A 20558-nucleotide genomic window follows, 5' to 3' on the forward strand; every position below is an offset into this window, starting at 1 on the left:
CTTAGGCAGTGTTGGATAGCCCTTTTAGTAGGGTTAGAGGATTGATAGACCTTGTTGAAATGAAGCCTGAACCCCGATGCCACCTCCTCCTTTGAACTTAACACTCCCCCTTCTCCATTTACAATCTATTTTATAGTGTTCTTTTTTCTCCTTTGATTGACACAGGCATGATAGAATTTGGTATTCCTATCTCCATGTGTGAACCAATGGACTTTGGCCCTTTGTTTCCATCTTGCATCTTCCTGGTCAAGTAAGAAGCCAACCTCATTTTGCAATCTTTTGAGGTCACGCATGTTATCTGCTCTCTCTTCCTCTTGCAACTGTTTGATTTCTTCTGTTTTCTGCTTGATGGCTACTAATCTGTTTCTTCTCAGGTCCCTGCTCCAGTGCATAAGCCTTTTGCTACATCTCTCTAACTTGCTTTGTAACCTACTGTTTTGCCTTAGATGGTGGTTTTCTCTTTGCCATACTTCTGCAACTATATCTTTACAGCCTTCCTCCTTGGTCCAGTTCATCTCATACTTGAAATGGTAATAGAAATGTGTCCTTTCCCCCCTTCCTCTCAAGCAGTCCAGTAGAATAGGCCTATGATCTGAGCATAATGCCATCATGGTGCTGACTTTAGCATCTGGAAAAGACTCCAACCATCTTATATTGGCCAGGCCTCTATCCAGTCTCTCCTTAGTGAATGTTTCATTCTCGTGTCTGTTACACCAAGTGTATTTGTTCCCCTCCCATCCCAGATCAAAAAGTCTGCAATTTTCTACCACCTCTCTAAATAACCCCATCTGGTTCTCTGATCTAACCCTTCCTCCTATCTTTTCATCATGTGACAGAATCTCATTGAAGTCACCTATTATTCCCCACCCCATATCACTAGGATTAAATGACTGCAAAAGCTGCCATGCTTCCCTCCTCTTGTTTGTTTCGGGATGACCATAAAAACAAGAACCCAGTTTAAATTGTTCTCATCATTCTTTATTAACACATTAATGTGTCTTTGAGAATAGTTAATTAGTTCTAGCTGAACTTCTTGCTTCCACATGAGCATCAACCCACCACTTCTACCCACTGCATCTACAGCCACACAACACTCAAATCTGGCCTTCCTTGCTACCTTGGTAGCACTTGCTTGGGACAACTTGGTTTCCATCAGGAAAACCAAGTCGGGATCTTTCTCCTTTGTTTGGAAACAAAGGCTCTGAACTGTCCGGTGGTTCCCAAGCCCTCGGTAGTTCCAGCTAAGAATTTTCATGGCCCTCGGTGGGGCTAGTCACCAGCCACCACCGTTTCAGTTGTGACGTTTCCATCACTTTTGTAACAAGAGATCTTACCTCTTCTCTTTCGTGCTGGTGCACCATAGACCTCTTCATTAAACTCAGCTGTTCTCTTGGTCCCTGGTCGCAGACCTCCCTCCATAGGAGTTGATCCTTGTCCTCTAGCATGGCGTTTCCACCTACGACTCCCTTGGTTAGAAGTCACTACTTCTTCTGTTTGATCCGTTATTATTAACTGACTCTTGAACATAGCCATTTCCCGCGTCGGCCTCTCCCCATCATCTTGTTTCCTCTCTTGAGTCTGTTTACTGGGCCCGTTCGTAGCTTTAGGCTTTTCCAAAGCCACATTTGGCAAACCTTTTACCGTTAGGCCCATCAGTGTTTCATTTGTTTCCCGCCCTGTATGAACCTCATCCCCATGCAGGTTTCCTCCACAGTGTAGACTCATGCCTACTCTCTGTGTCGCCCCATACTGTGTCCCATCAGTCTCATCCACTGTAGCAGTCTTCCCACCTTCTCCCGCCAAATTCTTTTGCCTCATGTCCACTGTTGTCGTTCCTCCTCCGAAGCCATGGTTCTCACTACCACCCGACCTTACTCTGTTTTGGTTCAGGGCTAGATCTTTAACTTGTCTCCTACTCGCAGTGCTTCCCATAGAACCTTCTACTTCGCTACCTCCAGCTTCCTTTACAGGATCCTGTTGTCCATCCTTTCGGCCATTTGAGTTACCATTTGAGGGAATGAAAACTGGCCGCCGTTTATAACTGTCCTCTGCCCTTAGCCATGAACCAAACTGAGAAATGGAAGCCTGGTTGCCTCCCGTTTCATTCGGGCAACCGTTTTCACCATGTAAAATCCACCCACAGCTGAAGCATATCTTTGGAAGCTTCTCGTATTTAAAGCTCAGCCATACCTTTTTCCGTTCACCATTATAGTTCTTCCTCTAGCTATGGCCTTCTGTAATTTAATTTCGACCTTCACCCTCAAGCATTTGCCCCATCCTATCCCGTCCTCATCAACATCAACATCCAACACATCTCCTACCGATGCTCCGATACGATGACCCCATTCTTCCGTCATAAAGCCTAATGGGAGAGTGTGAACTTGTAGCCAGAATGTTTCTTTATCAACATGCATTTTCCCGGGTTGTAAGTCTCCATCATAAGGCAAAATCATAAATAACACGCTTGCAAATAGCCATGGTTTACCATCTAGGATCCTCTGTCTATCAGCATGGTTGGCGAATGTAATAACAAAGACGTTTTTTTCCACCTCTTGGAACACAGCTCGTTTGCTAATTCTCCATATCTTCCCCATTGCATTAGCTATGACTTCCTTGCCAATCACTCGATCTGAGCAGATCTTTCCGATAAGACTTCTCTCTCCCTTACGCTGTATTTCTTCTTCACACCCTTGAGGGACCTCAATGACCTCTTCTTCTTCCTCTGTAAGCCTCAGATTACTCCACCGATCTTCGATTTCTTCCATCTAGCTTCACTTGGGACTCTCCTAACTGAGGACTGGAACTCTCCTTAGAGAGAGACTCGCAATATTATTATTAGTTTATTAGGTATTAGACTAGTAACTTTTATTAGCCATAAAATCAATTACTATAGTGCAAACTTTTTTTTTTTAATCTGGTTTTTAAATTTTGTTTTCTTTTTACTTATAATTTTATGGGCTGAAAATGGCTTAGAAGCTTTTTTAGGCCTAAAAGAAAAGCTTGTGGGCCATTTTAGGCCCATTTCAGCGATTTCTGGGCCCAGGGCCCAAGGCGTGCGGGTGGGAGGACGGATTCCCCCTAATCCGCACCCCGTTATGCGGGACGGGGTACCCCGCCCCTGCACACCGAGGGCGGGGGACGGGGAAAGAATTCCCCATTCGCCCCATGCGGGGGCGAGGGGCAGGGAGGGGTCTACCCCGCATCGTATGGTGCGGGTAGCACCCCTGCTTATTCCCTTGTGGTGATGGAATTGTCTTCACAAAAGTTGACCATTTGGGATAAATACCATCCGCAAGATAATACCCAATAGTGTATTCGTTGCCATTGATTATGTAATTGAATAGAGGAGTACGCCCTTGGGCAAGTTCCGTGAAAATAGAAGATCTCTCTAGCACATTAATATCGTTATGTAAACCGAGCATACCAAAAAATGCATGCCATATCCAGAGATAGTATGAAGCAACTGCTTCTAAAATAATAGTTGGTTTATGGATGTGGCTGGATTACATATCTTTCTAGGCAAGTGGACAATTTTTTCACTTCTAATGCATGCAGTCAATGTTCCCCAGCATTCTTGGGAATCCTCGTTGTTTACCAACTGCAAGCAATCAAGCAATATCATTGCATTTGGAGACCGCAAATATTCATTTGAAAAAACACTTACTATTGTCTTCATGAATTTTTTGAGGCTATCAATTGCGGTGCTTTCACCAATACGTATGTATTCATCCATAAAATCTCCAATAACCTCATATGCCAGCATTCTAAGTACTGTAGTTATTTTTTGTATAGAAAATAAACAGAGTCTTTCGGGATTATCTCTTCTCTGGACGAAGTACGGCTCGTAAGCCTATACCTCATTTAGAATGCGAAGAAATAGGGAATGGCTTATCCGAAATCTCTTTTGAAATAGGTTCGAGGGATATACTAGATTTTCTGCAAAATAATCCCAAAATAGGCGCTTGTACCCTTGAATATGATCACACCAAATAAACTTATGGCGTTGGCGATTGCCACGATGCCTCGACGACTGTCCATCGGCCTCGTAATTAAGAACAACATCTAACTCATTTTCAGAGGATAAGTATGTGAGCAATTTGTAAAAGAAGATACGAGCCATTTGATGAAGGGAGTGAGAGATCAGGGGGGAATGTTGAATTTCGGTTCTTTAGATCAAATAAGACTTGAGTTTGCAGGAATGTGAATGCAAACAAAATGTGTACTTATAGAGGAAAAAGTTACTGCTACATTTAGGAAAAAAAATATTACCGTTGGAGAAAAGACATTGGAGGTAGGAATTCAAAATGTTACCATTGGAGAAGTTTGAAAAATGTTACTGTTAGAGAAATGACAAAAAATGCTATTGTTGGAGAAATGATAAAATTTTTTATCATCAATATGCAAATAGGTATTACTGTTAGAGAAACTGATAAAGAGTACATACTAAAAAATACCATCATGTTGAAAAATGCACACATTAAAAAAATTATTATTTTTATAATACGGATATTGGTTTGAAAAATAATACTATATCCAGTAGTCAAAATCGTAAAAGTATTTAGTAGAATGTAATATTTGAAAAGAAGATAATAAGACAAAAGAGTTAGTATTTAAGATTGTAAATGGAAGTGATAGAAAAAAGTAATAAAGAAATAATAGAGAAAAAGGATGGGAAATGATACATAGGGGATTTTTAAAAGATGAGCAAAATTTAGAAAAGATTTTTAAGGAATGCAATTTTCAGTTAAATTATAGGGAGTTTTATGGGAAATGATATGGGAATGCTCTTTTTTTTTTATCAAGATATGGGAATGCTCTAAGCCTTATGCAATGTTATGGCTGTTAGACTTCCTCCATAAATTAGCATAATGTAATCTTTCCAAAGATGTATTTTTAAACCTTATGCAAGGCCACAATGGTTGGATTTCCTCCATGAATTGGTGACACGAACCAGTCCTTTTGCTTTCATTCTTGATTGTATTGCAGCACTCAGCTCATACTGCTGCTACAAGTCATGAAGTTAGAACAGAAGCTACATGTCGTCTACATCCAACTACCTTTCATGAACATCATGAAGATCTAGAAGATACCTCTGTTCCTACATGTCTTTTGTCTACTCTGGATGATGTGCATGGAGGCGCACTAGATTGATCCTTCCTTTCTCTTCCATTTTCTATTTTTTGTCTTATTTGTTGAGCTGTACAAATACTATTTCTTCTGCTATTTTATTGTTAGTAGTGGGATAGGTGATACGTTTTGTTGCTGTCAGTAGGTAGCTGGTCATGTAGCTGTATATATGGTTGTCTTTGTACGGAACAATTTATTCATTCATTTTGAATTGAAGAGGATTTTTCTCTTCTTTTCCCTCTTATTTTCTTACAAAGTTTTATTATATATAATCATTTGTGTGTACTCTTTACACATTTTATTTATGTGATTGATCAAAATATTTATTTTATATTAAAAAAAATGACATTACCAATTATATTAATGAAGTACACAAAAAGTATATAAAAGTAACTACACATAAAATTTTTGTTAAGAGGCTAATGGCCCACCCCATGTATGTAACTGACACCACCAATCCAATTTATTTTCATATAGGATTGAAAAAACAACTTAGGAGAATCGCAAAGTTATCAGCCAACTCATCTATGACAATGAAAACCAAGCTTCCAGAATTGTGGGATGTTTTAAACCGAAAAGAAAAAAAAAAAAAAAAAATGAATCTGTTAGATATGATATTGAGAGATGAAGAGGTTTGGTACATTTCAAATAATCCATATCTTAGTACGCAATTATAAATGAAACTTTTGCTTCTAATTTCTTGCAGGATTCAACTAGACATGCAACAATTTGAAGTAACTTTGCTCAGAAGTTCCGACTACAACCATGATAAGGTGGACCTCAAATTTCAGGATATATAGTGGTAAGAACCAAGAAGAAATTGAGGCTCCTATGAAAAGCGTAAAAGAGTCAGATAAATTTGAATATATCAAATGACTTTCTTGATACAAAGCTAGTTTTTCCAATGATACAATGATTAAATATATACATTATAACTGCTTCAGAAATGATACAGGAAAACTGGTTGGTGTTGGACTAATTCAAAGATGAAAGAACTATCATATTTCATTATATAAGTCAACTTTGATTAGTCTCGAGGTCGCTTAGCCATGTGACTAGTACTATATAATTTTCAAAGTATGAAGATTTGCAAACTATTTAGATAATGTTGATGATCATTTAAGTATCTATATGATAGCCCAAATTAGTTTTTTAGACATATTGATATTTGATTGCTTATGCTAGCATAGAAGTAGGTACCTACAATTCTTGTAACTCTTTGATTATGGCCTTTTGTTATATTTTAACTCAGCCATGTTCTTTAATTTGATTATGACTGTCAAATATCATAGATGTGTGTATTTAATAAAGAACTAGAGAATTATACAAGATGATATGCTTAAATTTTATGTACTTTCTTAAATTACTTGATTTTCACGTTGCATCATACTCTAATAAATTGAATTAATTGGCTAAATATATTACCATCATGCTTTTAAGACAAAATTACAATAAAGAAGATTGAGAGCACAGTACAAATTGAAATTGTGAATCAGGATGCCAATTCAACTTCGATGGGCAGATAACATAATATACAAATCTATTTCATATTGACTTGACTAGTTTGAATTCACATATAAATTATACGCGCCAGCTAATCCCACCCACTGCCATTACATCGGTAGGAGAATAGGAGTCCTAAAAAAGGTTAAGACAGAATAAGATCGATGCTCTGTTCTGTAGTATTTAAACACGATGATCAGGGAATTAATTGGCCAAAAAAGTTTGCTTATCTCAAAAATCTTAGCTAAAGCACCTGAGAGGTTAAGGCCTTAACAGCATGCGCAATGAAGCAGGCTCCTATACATTTACTCATCCCTGATTCAGTTATCACTGTTTCAAGAAAAAACCAAAAATACAGGTTCATTAGAGAGTCTAAATAGACATAAGTACGCCGTTCAACTACAGCATCCATCCTATATATAGTCACAACTCACAACTGGTCCCAAAAATGAAAGTTTGAAAGAAAGTAGAACAAATTTATCTAATGCACATATGTACTGGGATCATACAGATCGAAGGGAGGCAGAATATCCATTTAACTTAAAAGATCCATGTACATATCTGGAATCTGTATCTACCAACTACCAACTACCAATGAGTCGACTAGGAAATGATAAAACCTACCAATGAGTGAATGGCAAAAGAATTTGCAGAAGTTGATAAGAGGGGAAATACAACTAACTATCACGTTGTGTACTTTTATAGCTCTTTGTGGTGCGGAACTTGGGTTTTACACATTTTTCTCACCAACTCCATCAGAACTTTTATGGTTGAAAAAAGAAACCCCTGCCATGTTGATACATGTTTAATCACCTTGAAAACATCTCAAGTACGATCTTTGAAGAAAAACATCATTTGTGCTTCTTCTACCCAAAAGCCCTAACATCTTCAGCTACATTTTCAAATGTGATGCCTTTCAGAAAGATGCACTTCCAGCTCTTAAAATTAGAGACACCATTTAAGTTATTTTCAAATAGCTATTTCAATTCGTGGGGAGATAATGTGAAGGCTTTGAAGGGTTAATGGCCATGTTCACAGCCATTGAATCAAGCCATTTCCCAGAGAAGATCTAGCCTAAATCAATTGCTAGGGGCTATAGAGAACTAAAAGATATGTTCAATCAATTATGATTCAAAAATCAGTTAAATGTAAAAAATAAGTTATGATTCCTAAGGTGGCAGAGCATATCGTAGTTTAGTCAATGGTAGCAGTCTTTTTGTACCCAATGTTAGAATGTTAGAAAATTGAATAAAGAGAAGAGCCTTAGGTTGCAGAATATGCTCAGGGAATGAAAAGTTGACTTCATTTACCTTCAAGAAACTAAATTAGAGCATGTCACCAGCATCATCCACAGGTTGTTGGGATGCCACCAAGTAGATTGGTGTTGTTTTGAATGGTGAATAAGGAGAAAAAATGGTGGCGTACATACTGATTACTGAATTGGCCAATTTATACTCTTGAATGAAAACTAAAAGATTTGAAAGTTTGAACTGAGAAGATATTTGGCCATGCGAGGAAAATGTAAAAAAAATAAAACCTTCTGGGTGAGCTGTGTACTTTTAATGCTATTGAAGAGGAAAGAGTGTATAGGATGATCAAGAGAAACAAAGGATGGTTCTGATTAGTATTGAGCTGGAAGGGGAAATCCCTTTTGAGGAGGTTTCTTGGAGACAAAAATCAAGGTTGGGGTTAACAAAGGTGGTAGGTGCACCGAATTTTTTTACCAGGAGGCTAATTTACATAGGAGAAACAACACTATAGACTCGTTATATGCGGGTTGATATTTCAAACTATCAAGAGTTTGATGACCATGTCATACAACTTTACAAGAGATGCACAGTGAACAGGGGGTAGTAAAAGATTTGAATGGAGACAAGGCACTGGGGCTAGATGGATAGACCATTCCTTCTTCGGAGAGAGTTGGGTAGATTTGTAAAAAACCTCAATGCCAAACTCATGGCAGAAGGGAGTGAGGTGTTCTTTGCAAGTTGGATGTAGAATAGGTATACAAGTATGTGGATTGAAAGCTCATACTATTTAAGTTCATTGCAGTAGGGCTACTTCTAGCACCTGGACAGCTAAGTACGTATATTTGACCGTCAAGAATGAAAAGCCCTTGGAATCATGTTTTACCTGTAGTGGCAGTGAAAATCCTTCAATTCTTTAAAGTTCTTGGTGTTAAAAACTCAAGGAGTTGGGGGATGGGCAGCCCTGCAGGGAACTTTTCTGGGCATATGGCAGTGAGGAGAGTAGGGGGAAAACTTGATTTTTTTTTCTTCGCTCTATGGCTGGCAACAGAAGGCAGAATTGAGGCCGAGTAAGTGGGAATTGTGGCTGGGGTAAAAATAATAGGGTTTAAGGATATGTATAAAAATAGTGCGGGTTTAAGGTCCTTTTTATAAGAAAAAGTAAGTGTTTTGTTGGGCTACATCAAGGCTTACGAAAATAACATTTCAACACCTTAAAAGAAATGGTTTCCTTAAAAATATTTCGATTAAGCTCCTAGAATTTGACAAGAAGTTTTAGAAGAAAAGGAGTCCTAAAATCTAGGATTTATCCTTGGCAGAAAAATGGCATTCCTACTCCTAGTAGGAATTGACTTTCCTTGTGATAAATTCCTAAAAAAGCTTCTGACTCTTCTAGGAAAAAGCTAGCAGCATAATTTTAGGACTCCTTACATGGTCTCTGATGTCCCTTGTCATCAAAATAACATTTGGGGTGCTCTTTTGTTATTTACCCTTAGATTTTAAGTAAAACTCTTTTTGCAGGAATGGAATTTGTTGATGCATTCAGGCTTTGAGAACATTTGAATTTAAAATGATTATTAAGATATTATTTCAAATTTGCTTGGTACCTTAAGTACTTGCTTTCTCCAACCAGAGCCAACAGGCTACCGCAGAAATTGGTGATGAAGTTACGAAAGCACCAACATTAAAATCCAAACATTTCTCCAGAAAATAGGGCTTCATGACTTTTGATATAATGATTCAATCATATTCCATGTATGCAAGTGTTTGCTAGACTGATACGCTTTAAATATTTCAGAATACATACAAGGGATTACTTGGCACTTCCTAATTCACATATGAATATATTTTTTAGCACCCTCAAATAAAGGCGAAGGATATGTACTGTGTCAGAACGTTCAAAACATATTTAATCAAGAACGAAAATTCGGACCAAAAATCTGGGATTGATCCACAGTTCTGTTTTGCTTGAGTGCAGATATAAACTAAAACTTTTACTGTATATTACAACAGAGTTGAAAGGGAGCTGATGACACTTATACTGAAATGATTGATGGACTAAAATTCTTTGAGGTCATAATTCTGAACCAAGAGTATAACTCAGGTATTATTCTCAGCCAAACTAATCATTTGTTAGTGATGACTTTTTTTTTTTATCAGAAACAAAATTCTATTGATAATAAGGATGGGCAATAGTCCAAGTACACTAGAAATACACAAGAGCCTCACCTATGCATAATAATAAGGCATGAAAGAACAATTCATATTGGCACCAACAACTTTTGACAATTGTAACTAGAACTGACCTTTTACTGCCATGGTGTTGGATGATAAAACAAACAAATCAATAATGAAAATCACCGATGATGGAAACTCCCAGACCTGTAGAATTCCTAGTCAAAGTTAAAGGGATATACTGATTATAATAGACAAAAGGGACTAGATGAGGACCACAGACGGAAAGCAGAATGTTAGGCACTACATTATCATGGATCAAATGATGTTAAAGAATCATACCATCATGGCAACAAGAAATATCTTAAAGTAACTTGATACCAAGATTGCAAGCAAAAAGTCTTTGCACCTGAAAATTAAGAAAAATTAGCAAAAATCTTAGAAATTATTAATGGACTTTTAATAATGCTATAAATATAAATTTGAACATAAAAGTATCTCACCTTAACCAAAAACCAACTAACTCTATACCAGCATAACCATGGATCTTCTTTCACAAATCAGCAACTAATTTTAACGAACATTTTCTCATATGTATTACCTATAAATTCTCGGGAATACATTTGATTCTATTTGTATTTTATAATTTGGTAGTCACTGATCTCAGGAGCATAATTTCAACTATTTACTTATTGTCATTTTATTTACTTTTCAAATTCTAATAAAATAGTTTGTAACTATTAAGGGATCATACACATTCAGGAAACACTTCTTTCTCTACTTCATCGATCCCATTTAATTCATCGATAAAAAAGAACTAATGGAGAAAGCTCCCCTGATGATTAGTGCTCAAGACTGCCCTGCCCAATGAAATCTTGATTGTAAAAAGCCACCCTCTTAAAAACTTGATTTACTTTAGCATAAGTAAACAGCTCAACAAGTAATGCAAATGCTTACCATGGGGTTCCAGCACATCTGCTCGGATATATCTTCATCACAAGAAGAAAAGTAAAAAGTAACATGAAGTTCCCGAGAAAGACATCTGTGAACATCTAAAACCATGATGTGATAAACTCAATAACTAGACATCATATAAAATCCAAACCCATGAATGTTTCAAGATCCAATACATGTTCACTTTATAAAGGTGGGCAGCAAACCTTTCGACAGATCCAAACTAATGAAGAAAAGCTTGTGGACAAACCCCACTCTTCATCACCACTTTCTAAAACAAGGCACCTGTCTAGAACATATCGCTAAGGCACTCAACTAAAATCATACCATGCATTTAACTAATTATTGAACAACATTGAAAAAAAAAATATTAACCTCATCACAATGGATACAAACATCCAAAAGAAGATAACCAATAGTTAATTTCCACAATAAACCCTGCAATGTTTTCAAGCAAACAACAAGCTCATATTAGAATTAGAAAACATTGGCAGACCGGCATTATTATAAAGATTAAAGCAGATAAACCAAAATTGAAGAACTACTCTTGGCCTTGTAAGTAAACTCTAATAGGAAAAGTGAAAATAACTGACAGCTTCTAACTATGTGACAGAACTTGCCCAGAATAAAATTCATAATACATGCGAATACAAATAATGGGTGATTAGCCATTAGTACCTTTGTTACCAGATGAAAATTATTCAACTAAAAAACCAATATAAAAAACACAAACCAGTAGAAAGATTTGCTCAGTTGGTTTTGTGTACCTTGAATTTTGGAGATTCTTGCTTGAGCACGTTATAAAGTAAATGTCTATATGCTTTGGGTTTGTGCAGAATCAAATCAATTAGAAGAATCTACAACCAAAAGACGATAACAGAAAAATAATAGTTTTAAATATAACTGTATACAGTAGTGAGCAATATCTCAAATGATTAAAAAAGGATATGCACCAGTCGTCCAAGATAAAGATTTACTCTTTTAATTTCAAAATAACAACAGTAATACCATGGTTTCACATTCGACGTACTCATCGGCAACCACTTGGCAATTCTCCTATCAAAATAATTTAAAAAAGAGAAAAATAATTTAGTGCACCAGTGTAAAATGAAATTTAAGGAAAGGAAAATTCGATTGTGCTGTACACATTTCATGAGTCGGATGTTCCCGGGTGAGTATTGCACGAACAATGTTTTGATCCCAAACCCGCACTGGACACACCTGTAATCCATCTCTCTTTTTCTATCCATTCTAAAACAATAATTAACAAGAAGAATGAGAAGTAGAAAAGAAGCAATAATGAACATTACATAGCCGATACTTCATCAGCACTCCAAAATCATAACCAGAACTAAAACACCCATCCCAACCGTACATACTGGCAAGCCAAGATTTAACCACTCTAATCATAACACAATCACGTTCCATTAATACACACAGTTTCAGTAAGGTAGAAGACATATGGAATTTTACCTTGGGTTCGATTTGTGGAAGGGGTTGAAATCGAAGAAACAAAGGGAGAGCGAGAGGGAAACAAGAGAGAAGTCTAGTCTTGGCACTTTCTGAGGCTGAATTGATTTGGAATTTCTAAAGAACTAGAACTTGTACCGGTTGTGATCTTGATTCCTTGTTCAGAATAGGTATAGAATTATGAAGGTGTTGGTTATCTTTCAAGAAATTTTGGATTGGGTCAGCCGCACAGTTGGGTAGAGAAGTGCTTACAGGAAGAAGAAAGGACAAGAGTCGACCATATTTCCTGTTTCGGACTGAGGTTTGGAACACATAAAGACATACCGATGTTGTCTAGAATATTGATTTAAAAAAAAAAAAAAAATTTGTCGTCTAGAATAAAAACAGATACACGCTTCTTTTTATCATCTTTTTACAAATTCAATTTTAAAGGGAGGATATTTTTTTTAAAATAATAATATTTTTATAACTATTTTAGAAAAATATCGTTAATTTAAAATAAAATTGCATGGTTTTATACTTTAGTTATAAAAAATTGACGTCTTATCATTTTCTTTGCTAACGCCACTAGATATCCACACTACTACTTAAAATGAATATCAATATCGTGCAATTTTTCATTCATGAAAATTAGTATTTTGAATTTGGATAGATTTTTTTTGTTTTTTTTTTTTGGATTTAGTTCGGAATCTAGGAAATCGAATTTATCCGAGCGAGTGTCTAGGTTTTACTCGGGCGTGTATCCGAATTTCGTACCCACTCCTATCTGGATGCGAGTATGATTAAATAATGTGGGTATCACATTTAAAAAAAAAAATGTCAGATAGATAAAACAATTTCGTTTTGATATTCAAAACTACGCTATTTTATGTTTGTAGCCTTCCTTTTATAATGATTATAACTGATTTTTAAAATTAAGTTATAACTAGATTAACCCGAGCAAATACTCAGACATAATTATAAACTCATATGCAAATTCGGGTATAACTGGGTACCCGGACATAGGATCAACATGATCCGAGTTTACACCGCTAGTAAAAATCCTAGGACCCTTTATATCAAGTAGAACGTATGTCTCATAACCTTCTTCTATGATCACCTGCAAAATCAAAGAAAATGAAGAAATATGAATGTTGAAGGTTCCGTACATAACTCTATGAAACCCAAATAAAAAAAAGATGTTTCTATCTTGGAGTAAGAAGACAAAAGTTATGAATTGGCCAGACCTATTTACATTGATGCTTTTACGGTCATCTTCAAAGATTAATTTAGGGATGCATGATATACGTGTATCGGGTCTCATGCAATCTTGGGAGTTTTTAAGAATGAATCATGCTAGTCGGCCACCTAGCTCTTACCATTGAGCATAACTGCTAGTTCATTTTTTTTTTTAAATATTTTTTAAACATTTAAAAAATACACAAATTCACTAGTAATAGCTTATATAAACATTAAAAAAATTAAAATATACTAGCGATAAAACTCAAGAGGCAAACCCATGGGACAAACTAGTATTTTTCTTTAAGAAATGGTAGCCTCACCAAGGAAGTTCGGGTGGGACTCTTGCTGGGCCGAGTTTATCAAACTGAAGAATTTTTTTGTTCTTGATCTCCTCTTGAGTTTAAGTTAGGTTAGACGTATAATCCGTTCCTCTAGGGTTTTTAAAGGCTAAAGGAACTAGATGTCACTAGTTTTAAAACATTTATATTTTTGCACTAGGTCTAAAGGATTGTAGAACATTTATGAAAATACAAAGTGCTTTAATCAAATAAAATCTCTTCAAATCAAAACGTGTCAGTAGCACTTATTAACAGAAATTATAAATGTCATGTGCCACAAAATCATTGGATGTGAAAATAAATTAGAAATATTCTCAATGCCTCAAGTGTCAATGTCATCCTTTGAACAACATCCTCGTAACCTCCTTCACCTAGAGTGGAAAAAATATTAAAACACAAAAATGAGTTGAACACTCAATAAGAATCATATCATGCAATAAACATAATAGTAGTCTAGGATTCATTTAACAATAACATTATAAAAAAAGACATTAACTCATAGCATGCATAAACATAAAACCTCAAGCATAACATAAACCCTCTTTCCTTAACTTCATAACCTTAGGAAATATTCATTATTTAACCTCATAACCTTATGCCGGTACACACTATTATCACCATGTGTAAGGGTTAACAACTCTTAAAGTCAATAGCTTTTTTGTGTGGCTAGCTGATGATAATCTAACCTCTTCAAGAATAGGTCATAATCAGGTGCATTGCCAGTAATGCATTTTGGCATTGTAATATGTCCCATCCTCATGGCCATCTTCAATGTCATACCTAGTACATTAATCCCATCAAACGCATGCAATCATACAATTTCATTTTTTTAATTTCTTTCCTTTAATCTTATCTTATCTTACCTTGCTTTCATTCTTTAAAATATATAGTCATACTATATAATACTCAACCACATCATCATTCATGCAATTTTACAATCACATACAATTACATTCATCATAGATAGGGTTCATGAAAAGGGGCTACCAACGGAGGCACATACATGTATATACTTTATAAACATATACATTACATATATTGTCACAAAAGACCTTTTAGTTTTCATTAAATGATGCATGGAAAGACATGATCATAGTCACTTACTTCAATTCTTGTAAAATCCAAGCTAACAATGCGTATCACCAATTATTAGACAATATCTATAAACATTCATATGATGAAAAAGTATTCTTTACATTAAACACTAGGCTTGCAACTCGATTAGAGCCAACTGAGTTTGGACCCGGGCCGACCCGACTTGGATACAGCAACACTCCAACTCGACTTGGCTTTACCCGTGACTTTCGGGTTGGGCCAGGTTCCCTTTCTTTCTTTTCTTCTTCCCTTTTTTTTTTTTTTTTTTTTTTTTTTTTTTTTTTGCATTCCGTAGTGTGGGAGGTAAAAAACAAGTGAGGAATGAAAAAAAAAGTTGGTTAGCATATGAATATTGTAATCATAAAAACATATGCATCGATCATTTCACAACTTTCACTCACACCATTATTTTCATTCCTCACTAAATAGTATTTCTTCAAACCAAATTAACAATTGAGGAACACAAAATGAGTCTCTGCTTGTGGTCTGCTTCTTAACTAGTGAGGGTTCATTTTAAGCTTAAGTAAATTATCTCCTTGTGGCTTTTCCTCTACCATATGCTGTGATCTCTTCCTCCATACCTACCATTATGAAAAAGTCAACACCAAATCAATAATAGCACATCAAATAATTCAAGTCAGCACCAAAGTGGCTTAGTTTCTCTAACAAATGAGTGAAAATGAAAATCATACCATCATGAAGACCATAATCCTTGAGTTACTCTTCATCAACATAAGTAAAACTTGTTCTTGGATTAAACTCTAAAAAAACACATGATGAGTATTAAATGATATAAAAATAAACATTGTGAAAAATTTTAATAAATATGTAAATAAAAAGTAAGTTCATTACCTAATTTTGCCTCAAAGCATTCAATATTATCCAAGGAGCACGAAGATCAATGGGTATTGGATCACTAGACAAGTTAATATTTGAAACCATTTGTGATCAGTTTCCAAATGAGTAGCAGTCTCATTATCTCTTAAATTTGTATGGGTGTCACTTTTGAAACAATCCATATATAAACTGACATATAATATTACATACAAAAATCAAGATATTAGTGATGCATAGATGCATCCAGTCACACACACACAACAATAAAACTGGTATAAGAACTAATGTTTAAGGTTGGTTCAATTAATAAACAACTTTTACACAAGTAAAGCAAATTGCACAACCATTTTGGAAAAGCATATTAGCTACTTGTAAATTTCAAAGATGAAAAATGGTTGTAAATGTATAGTACCTGGCAATTAAGAAGTGTCATCTATTTTTCCCCAAGCCTGAGTGCCATATCTAGAAGAGCTATGCACCCAACTATTTTGGGAACCAGGTACTACATGTAGACTAATAGCAACCTTTATTCAAAACAACAAAAAGCAGCCACCACCAATCAATACAAAGCATATTAATTGGTTGATAATAATCCATTAATTCGATACAAGTTTTTGCACTTTGGCGAAATTCTAGTAAGGAACTAAGTAATTCTTTTCATTCAACTTTCTTGTAATTTGAACATTTTTACATTAGTTGAGAGACATAGCAAAGAGAGAAGTTTCTTGTCTTCATTTTTACATTAGTCAAGTTAATGGAGGAAGATAAATTGAGCTTGATTTGGTAGGGTTTACACGAGCTCCGTTTCTATTTCTAGTTTACTTTAGTAATGATAGAAATAGATAGATAATTCAAAATTGTCTAATAGTAGAATTGCTAAACATGATTCAGCTTTGACTTTGAGTGACATGTTGTATTACATATGGATGTGGGTTTTAAGTTTTGAAGAAAGAAATCCTTGCGTCCCCAAACAACAAGTTATGTGCCTTTTCTTTTTAGTTTTTTGGAACTTGTGCACTATAAGAGTTACCAATCCAGGAAAACCCTCATCTCTGTAAATGTAACATATAGATGAAGATGCTGCCTATATATCTAGGTATCCTCGGCTAGAACATACCTCTATTAGCTAATCATTTTTCAGAAAAGAAAAAGAAAAATCAGAAAAAGAGAACCGAAACTATGTTGTTTCTAGCTCGAACCTAGGTGGTGGAACATAAAGATATGACACTGCTCCATAATTGATGTTCTTTTTTGAAAGCATACATTAGGGCTTTTTTCTCATAATTGTAAGTTTTTACACAGGCCTTTGAACCCCATAATTCTATTGAGAGAATCGCAGCTCAGAAAGCTCCACAACTTACAAGAGAAGCGAAGAGGTTTTAGGGACAACAATTCAAAAAAAATGAAAAAGAAGTTGGTAAAAGCTGTTTTAATCAAATAGTATGTACATACAACAATACACAAACGAGATGATTTAAGGAAAATGTCAAATTTCCCTTTCTGTGCCTTCTCGATCTGGCATCAAATAAATTGAGAAATTCTTCGATCCTAAACGTGTTTTCAACTTTTATCCCAAATTTCTAAATGCTCATGATTCTAAACTTAAAAAAATTACATTGTTCATGATCAATCTTCATATAATAATTTGGCTGTTAGAAAATAATAAAAATGAATTAAGCCAATCAAGTGCTTCAATCTCAATAACAGAAAATGATAACTTACCACATAGGAAGCAAAACCCAGCAAAAAATTGACCCAAAACACCCATAAGTACAAAATAGAGGGACTCGTTGGCTTGGAGCTCCTTGTAACAAAAGAGAGAAACATATAGAGTAAAGGATGGCGATAATGAACGACGACAACAATGAACAGAGTGGTGGCTAGGGTTTGAGGGAAAGAGCTTGGTTCAAAACGAATCACTCGGTGATTAGTTTTGACCAATATTATCAACTGTTAGTGGATTGGATTCAAGGAAGTTGAATTTTGTCGGGTGGGCCCATGTCAAATCTTACAGACGGATCTGCCTAGGGCCTTTTATGCACAAGCCTATTAAATAGTACGTAAATATGCATTATGCGACTAAGCCTAAAGGTAGCTTGTAACTTCTAAATCCTTTTAACTTTAACCCTAAATGCAATGAAGTTAGGCATAGATATTGTGTGATATCCCAATTCAAGCTAGGATCTTGAGGATAAAACGTAGTTTCACTTGGGCCTAATTGATTAAGGGCCTTAGAATTAGAATCTAGTAAGGCAGGGCCAATTCTTTCCCTTGCTACTTAGCAGAATAGGTGCCCAAACCCAAGAGGAAGCCTTGGGCCTTGTAATTTTGGTCATTTAAGGAATTAGGGTTAGAAGAAGCCCATTAGGGTTATGGAAATAAGAAGGCACCACATGGAACTTGGTAAGAAGGGAAACCTTGGAGTTTCTCAAGTAGAATCATGAGGCACATAGGAAATGGGAGTTTTGGTTTTGTCAATGGATTTTTCACTTGGAAAGCATGCAACCAAGTTTCTAGAAGAAGCTACAAGAATGAAGAAAGGTGTTAGGGTTTGGTTCACTACAGTCCACGCCAACCCCTTGGAAAGCAACTTCCATATTGCCACTTGTCACACATGCATAGGTCAATGAGATTTCTAGAAGAATCTAATTATGGAATAAAAAGAGGTAGAGTTCGGCCAATGAGTAGGAGACACCACACATCTTTCATGCAAATGGGTTTAAGGGTTCTAGAAGAATCTAATGATGCAAGAACACCTTAGGGTTTTGGTTTTGTGTGGGTACACACGACCCATACTACCATTTGGCAGCCATGCACTTTAATTTCTATAGGTTCATTGTATCTAGACCAGAAATGGATGAAGGAAGGCTTAGGGTTTCGTCCACCTCAAGGGAGGTGCCACTTGTCCTCCATGCAAGATGAGTCCCTTAAGTTTCCAAGAAACACAATGATGAAGGAAAGAGGAAGAGGGTTTTGGCTAGGACAAGAAGAATGGGCCACTTGGTGCCCATGCAAGAAATTCTTGAGGCTTTTCATTTTTTTGAAAATAAGCGATGATAGGAAAGAGAATATGTGGGAGGAAAAGAGTATAAATAGGTGGCATTTATGGCCGATGCCCATACACTTGCTAGAGGGAGATTAATGGTCATTTTAGATTTTCAGATTTCCTTCTCTCTTTTCATTTTTGTCTTGACCACCCTAGAACCAAACACTATTTTCTTCTCATCCAAATACTCATTTCGTGCAAGAATAGAAGGGAGAATCGTGAATACTTTGTTGGAAAGGATTGCATGGTAAGTACCTTAAAGCTATAACCTCATTCTCTTCTCATACACACACATGCACTTGCAAGGGAGTTTGTTGGAGATTTCAATTTAAAGGAGTTAAGGGTTGTGTTATGACTTTGTTATGAGAATCATAAAGCGATTGTTTCGACCATCAAAGGGCAGTCATGCTTAATCCCTATTGAGTATGATTTGTTTAGATTTTTCTTTTCCTTGATGACAAAATGGAAAAAAGAGGGACCTTTGTAGAGATAAGATATATTTGGTCATCACTAGGGATTCGTGTAGGGTTCTACTTAGTCACCATTTGAAGAAGCCCAATCTTGAGTTCCATGCACTTTTGGCTATTAGGGTTTGTTGAAGGAAGCTACACATGTCATACAAAAACTCATGTGTGTTTCTCAAGCCATGTGTTTATGTGTTACAAGAATCACAAAAAGAGCTTATAGCTGATTAGGGTTAGGAGCATATTACACAATACACATGTTTGCTTTCATGTTTTGTTTTCCAAAATCTAATAGTTACAATAACACTTTCAACTTACTTGAACATTAGAAAAAAATTACTTTTTTGGTATATTTTAAATTAGCATCTAACTTACTCTTATACTAGTTGTGACAGGTCTAGAAGACTATGATAGAGAAGTCAAGCAAGAGGATCTCCCAATAGTTAAGGAGGCCCCAAAGCTTCCCTGGCATCCTGCGGATCCTTCGTTAGTAGAGCGGCTAGAAGTAGCTGAGCAATTTATCTATGAGACTTTAGAACTTTTTGTTGATATCTAGAAAATTATGAAGAAGAATGACTTTTAGACTGTAGTGACATTGATATACTTTAATGGTTTTGTTTCTGGATAATGGGTCTAGATTTCAACCCCTTGCTCTGTATTGGAAGATTTTTGAACTAATTTACTTTGAGATTATTAGTACTTTGTTTGGTACCATATTGAAATTGCTCAAATATTTGACTAGTTTAAATTTTTTCATTGCGATTATTTTATACTGCTAGAAATATTCTAGGTGCATTGTATGTTAACTATAATGATTGAGGGGTATGTGATCTTATGTTGCATTTCTCGAGACTTTAGCCTCCGTTAAATCCCAAGCGGGGTTTGAGGGCATAAAATATTGATTTTACCACATTTTCCAGCACATTTGTTGCGGTTCCTCGCCAACTATTTTCTCACCTTACTCTTTCCTCAACCAACTCTTTCCTTGCCCAATTCTTTTATTGCCCAACTCTTGCATGGTTTTTAACCAGAAAACACACTCATTCAAACACAATGCTATACCCATATATCTCCACTCTTA

At 35.9% G+C, this 20558-nt stretch overlaps 1 protein-coding gene and 1 long non-coding RNA gene across 3 annotated transcripts; one reads left to right on the forward strand and one right to left on the reverse strand.

Annotated features, from left to right (window-relative positions):
- Positions 1 to 6588: 6588 nt before the first annotated feature.
- LOC122312715 (protein ARV 2) lies at positions 6589 to 12800 on the reverse strand. Of its 2 annotated transcripts, XM_043127387.1 has the most exons (11): positions 12480 to 12798; positions 12152 to 12257; positions 12015 to 12062; positions 11774 to 11863; positions 11399 to 11444; positions 11213 to 11295; positions 11010 to 11104; positions 10395 to 10461; positions 10184 to 10259; positions 6884 to 6960; positions 6589 to 6765 (listed from the first exon to the last, which is right to left on the reverse strand). In XM_043127387.1, exons 2-11 carry the CDS (start codon positions 12254 to 12256, stop codon positions 6709 to 6711), a joined length of 744 nt encoding a protein of 247 aa, XP_042983321.1. In that variant the 5' UTR covers position 12257; positions 12480 to 12798; the 3' UTR covers positions 6589 to 6708. The 2 variants fall into 2 exon arrangements, with proteins under 2 accessions (XP_042983321.1, XP_042983324.1); XM_043127390.1 differs by lacking the exon at positions 12152 to 12257 and having other exon boundaries at positions 12480 to 12800.
- Positions 12801 to 19063: 6263 nt separating this feature from the next.
- LOC122302062 lies at positions 19064 to 20210 on the forward strand. Its single transcript, XR_006240314.1, has 2 exons — positions 19064 to 19260; positions 19864 to 20210. It is a non-coding gene; the product is annotated as an uncharacterized LOC122302062 (long non-coding RNA).
- Positions 20211 to 20558: the final 348 nt, after the last annotated feature.

The sequence above is a fragment of the Carya illinoinensis genome, chromosome 1 (assembly GCF_018687715.1).
Source record: "Carya illinoinensis cultivar Pawnee chromosome 1, C.illinoinensisPawnee_v1, whole genome shotgun sequence".
Classification (NCBI taxonomy): domain Eukaryota; kingdom Viridiplantae; phylum Streptophyta; class Magnoliopsida; order Fagales; family Juglandaceae; genus Carya; species Carya illinoinensis.

Coding starts and splice junctions, on each gene's coding strand:
- LOC122312715 (XM_043127387.1), bottom strand. CDS start 12,256: ATGGATAGAAAAAGAGAGATGGATTACAGGTGTGTCCAGTGCGGGTTT. Junction 11,864..12,014: donor ACGTCGAATGTGAAACCATG/GTATTACTGTTG, acceptor TTTTGGTTGTAG/ATTCTTCTAATTGATTTGAT. Junction 6,766..6,883: donor TTAAGGCCTTAACCTCTCAG/GTGCTTTAGCTA, acceptor AACCTTTTTTAG/GACTCCTATTCTCCTACCGA.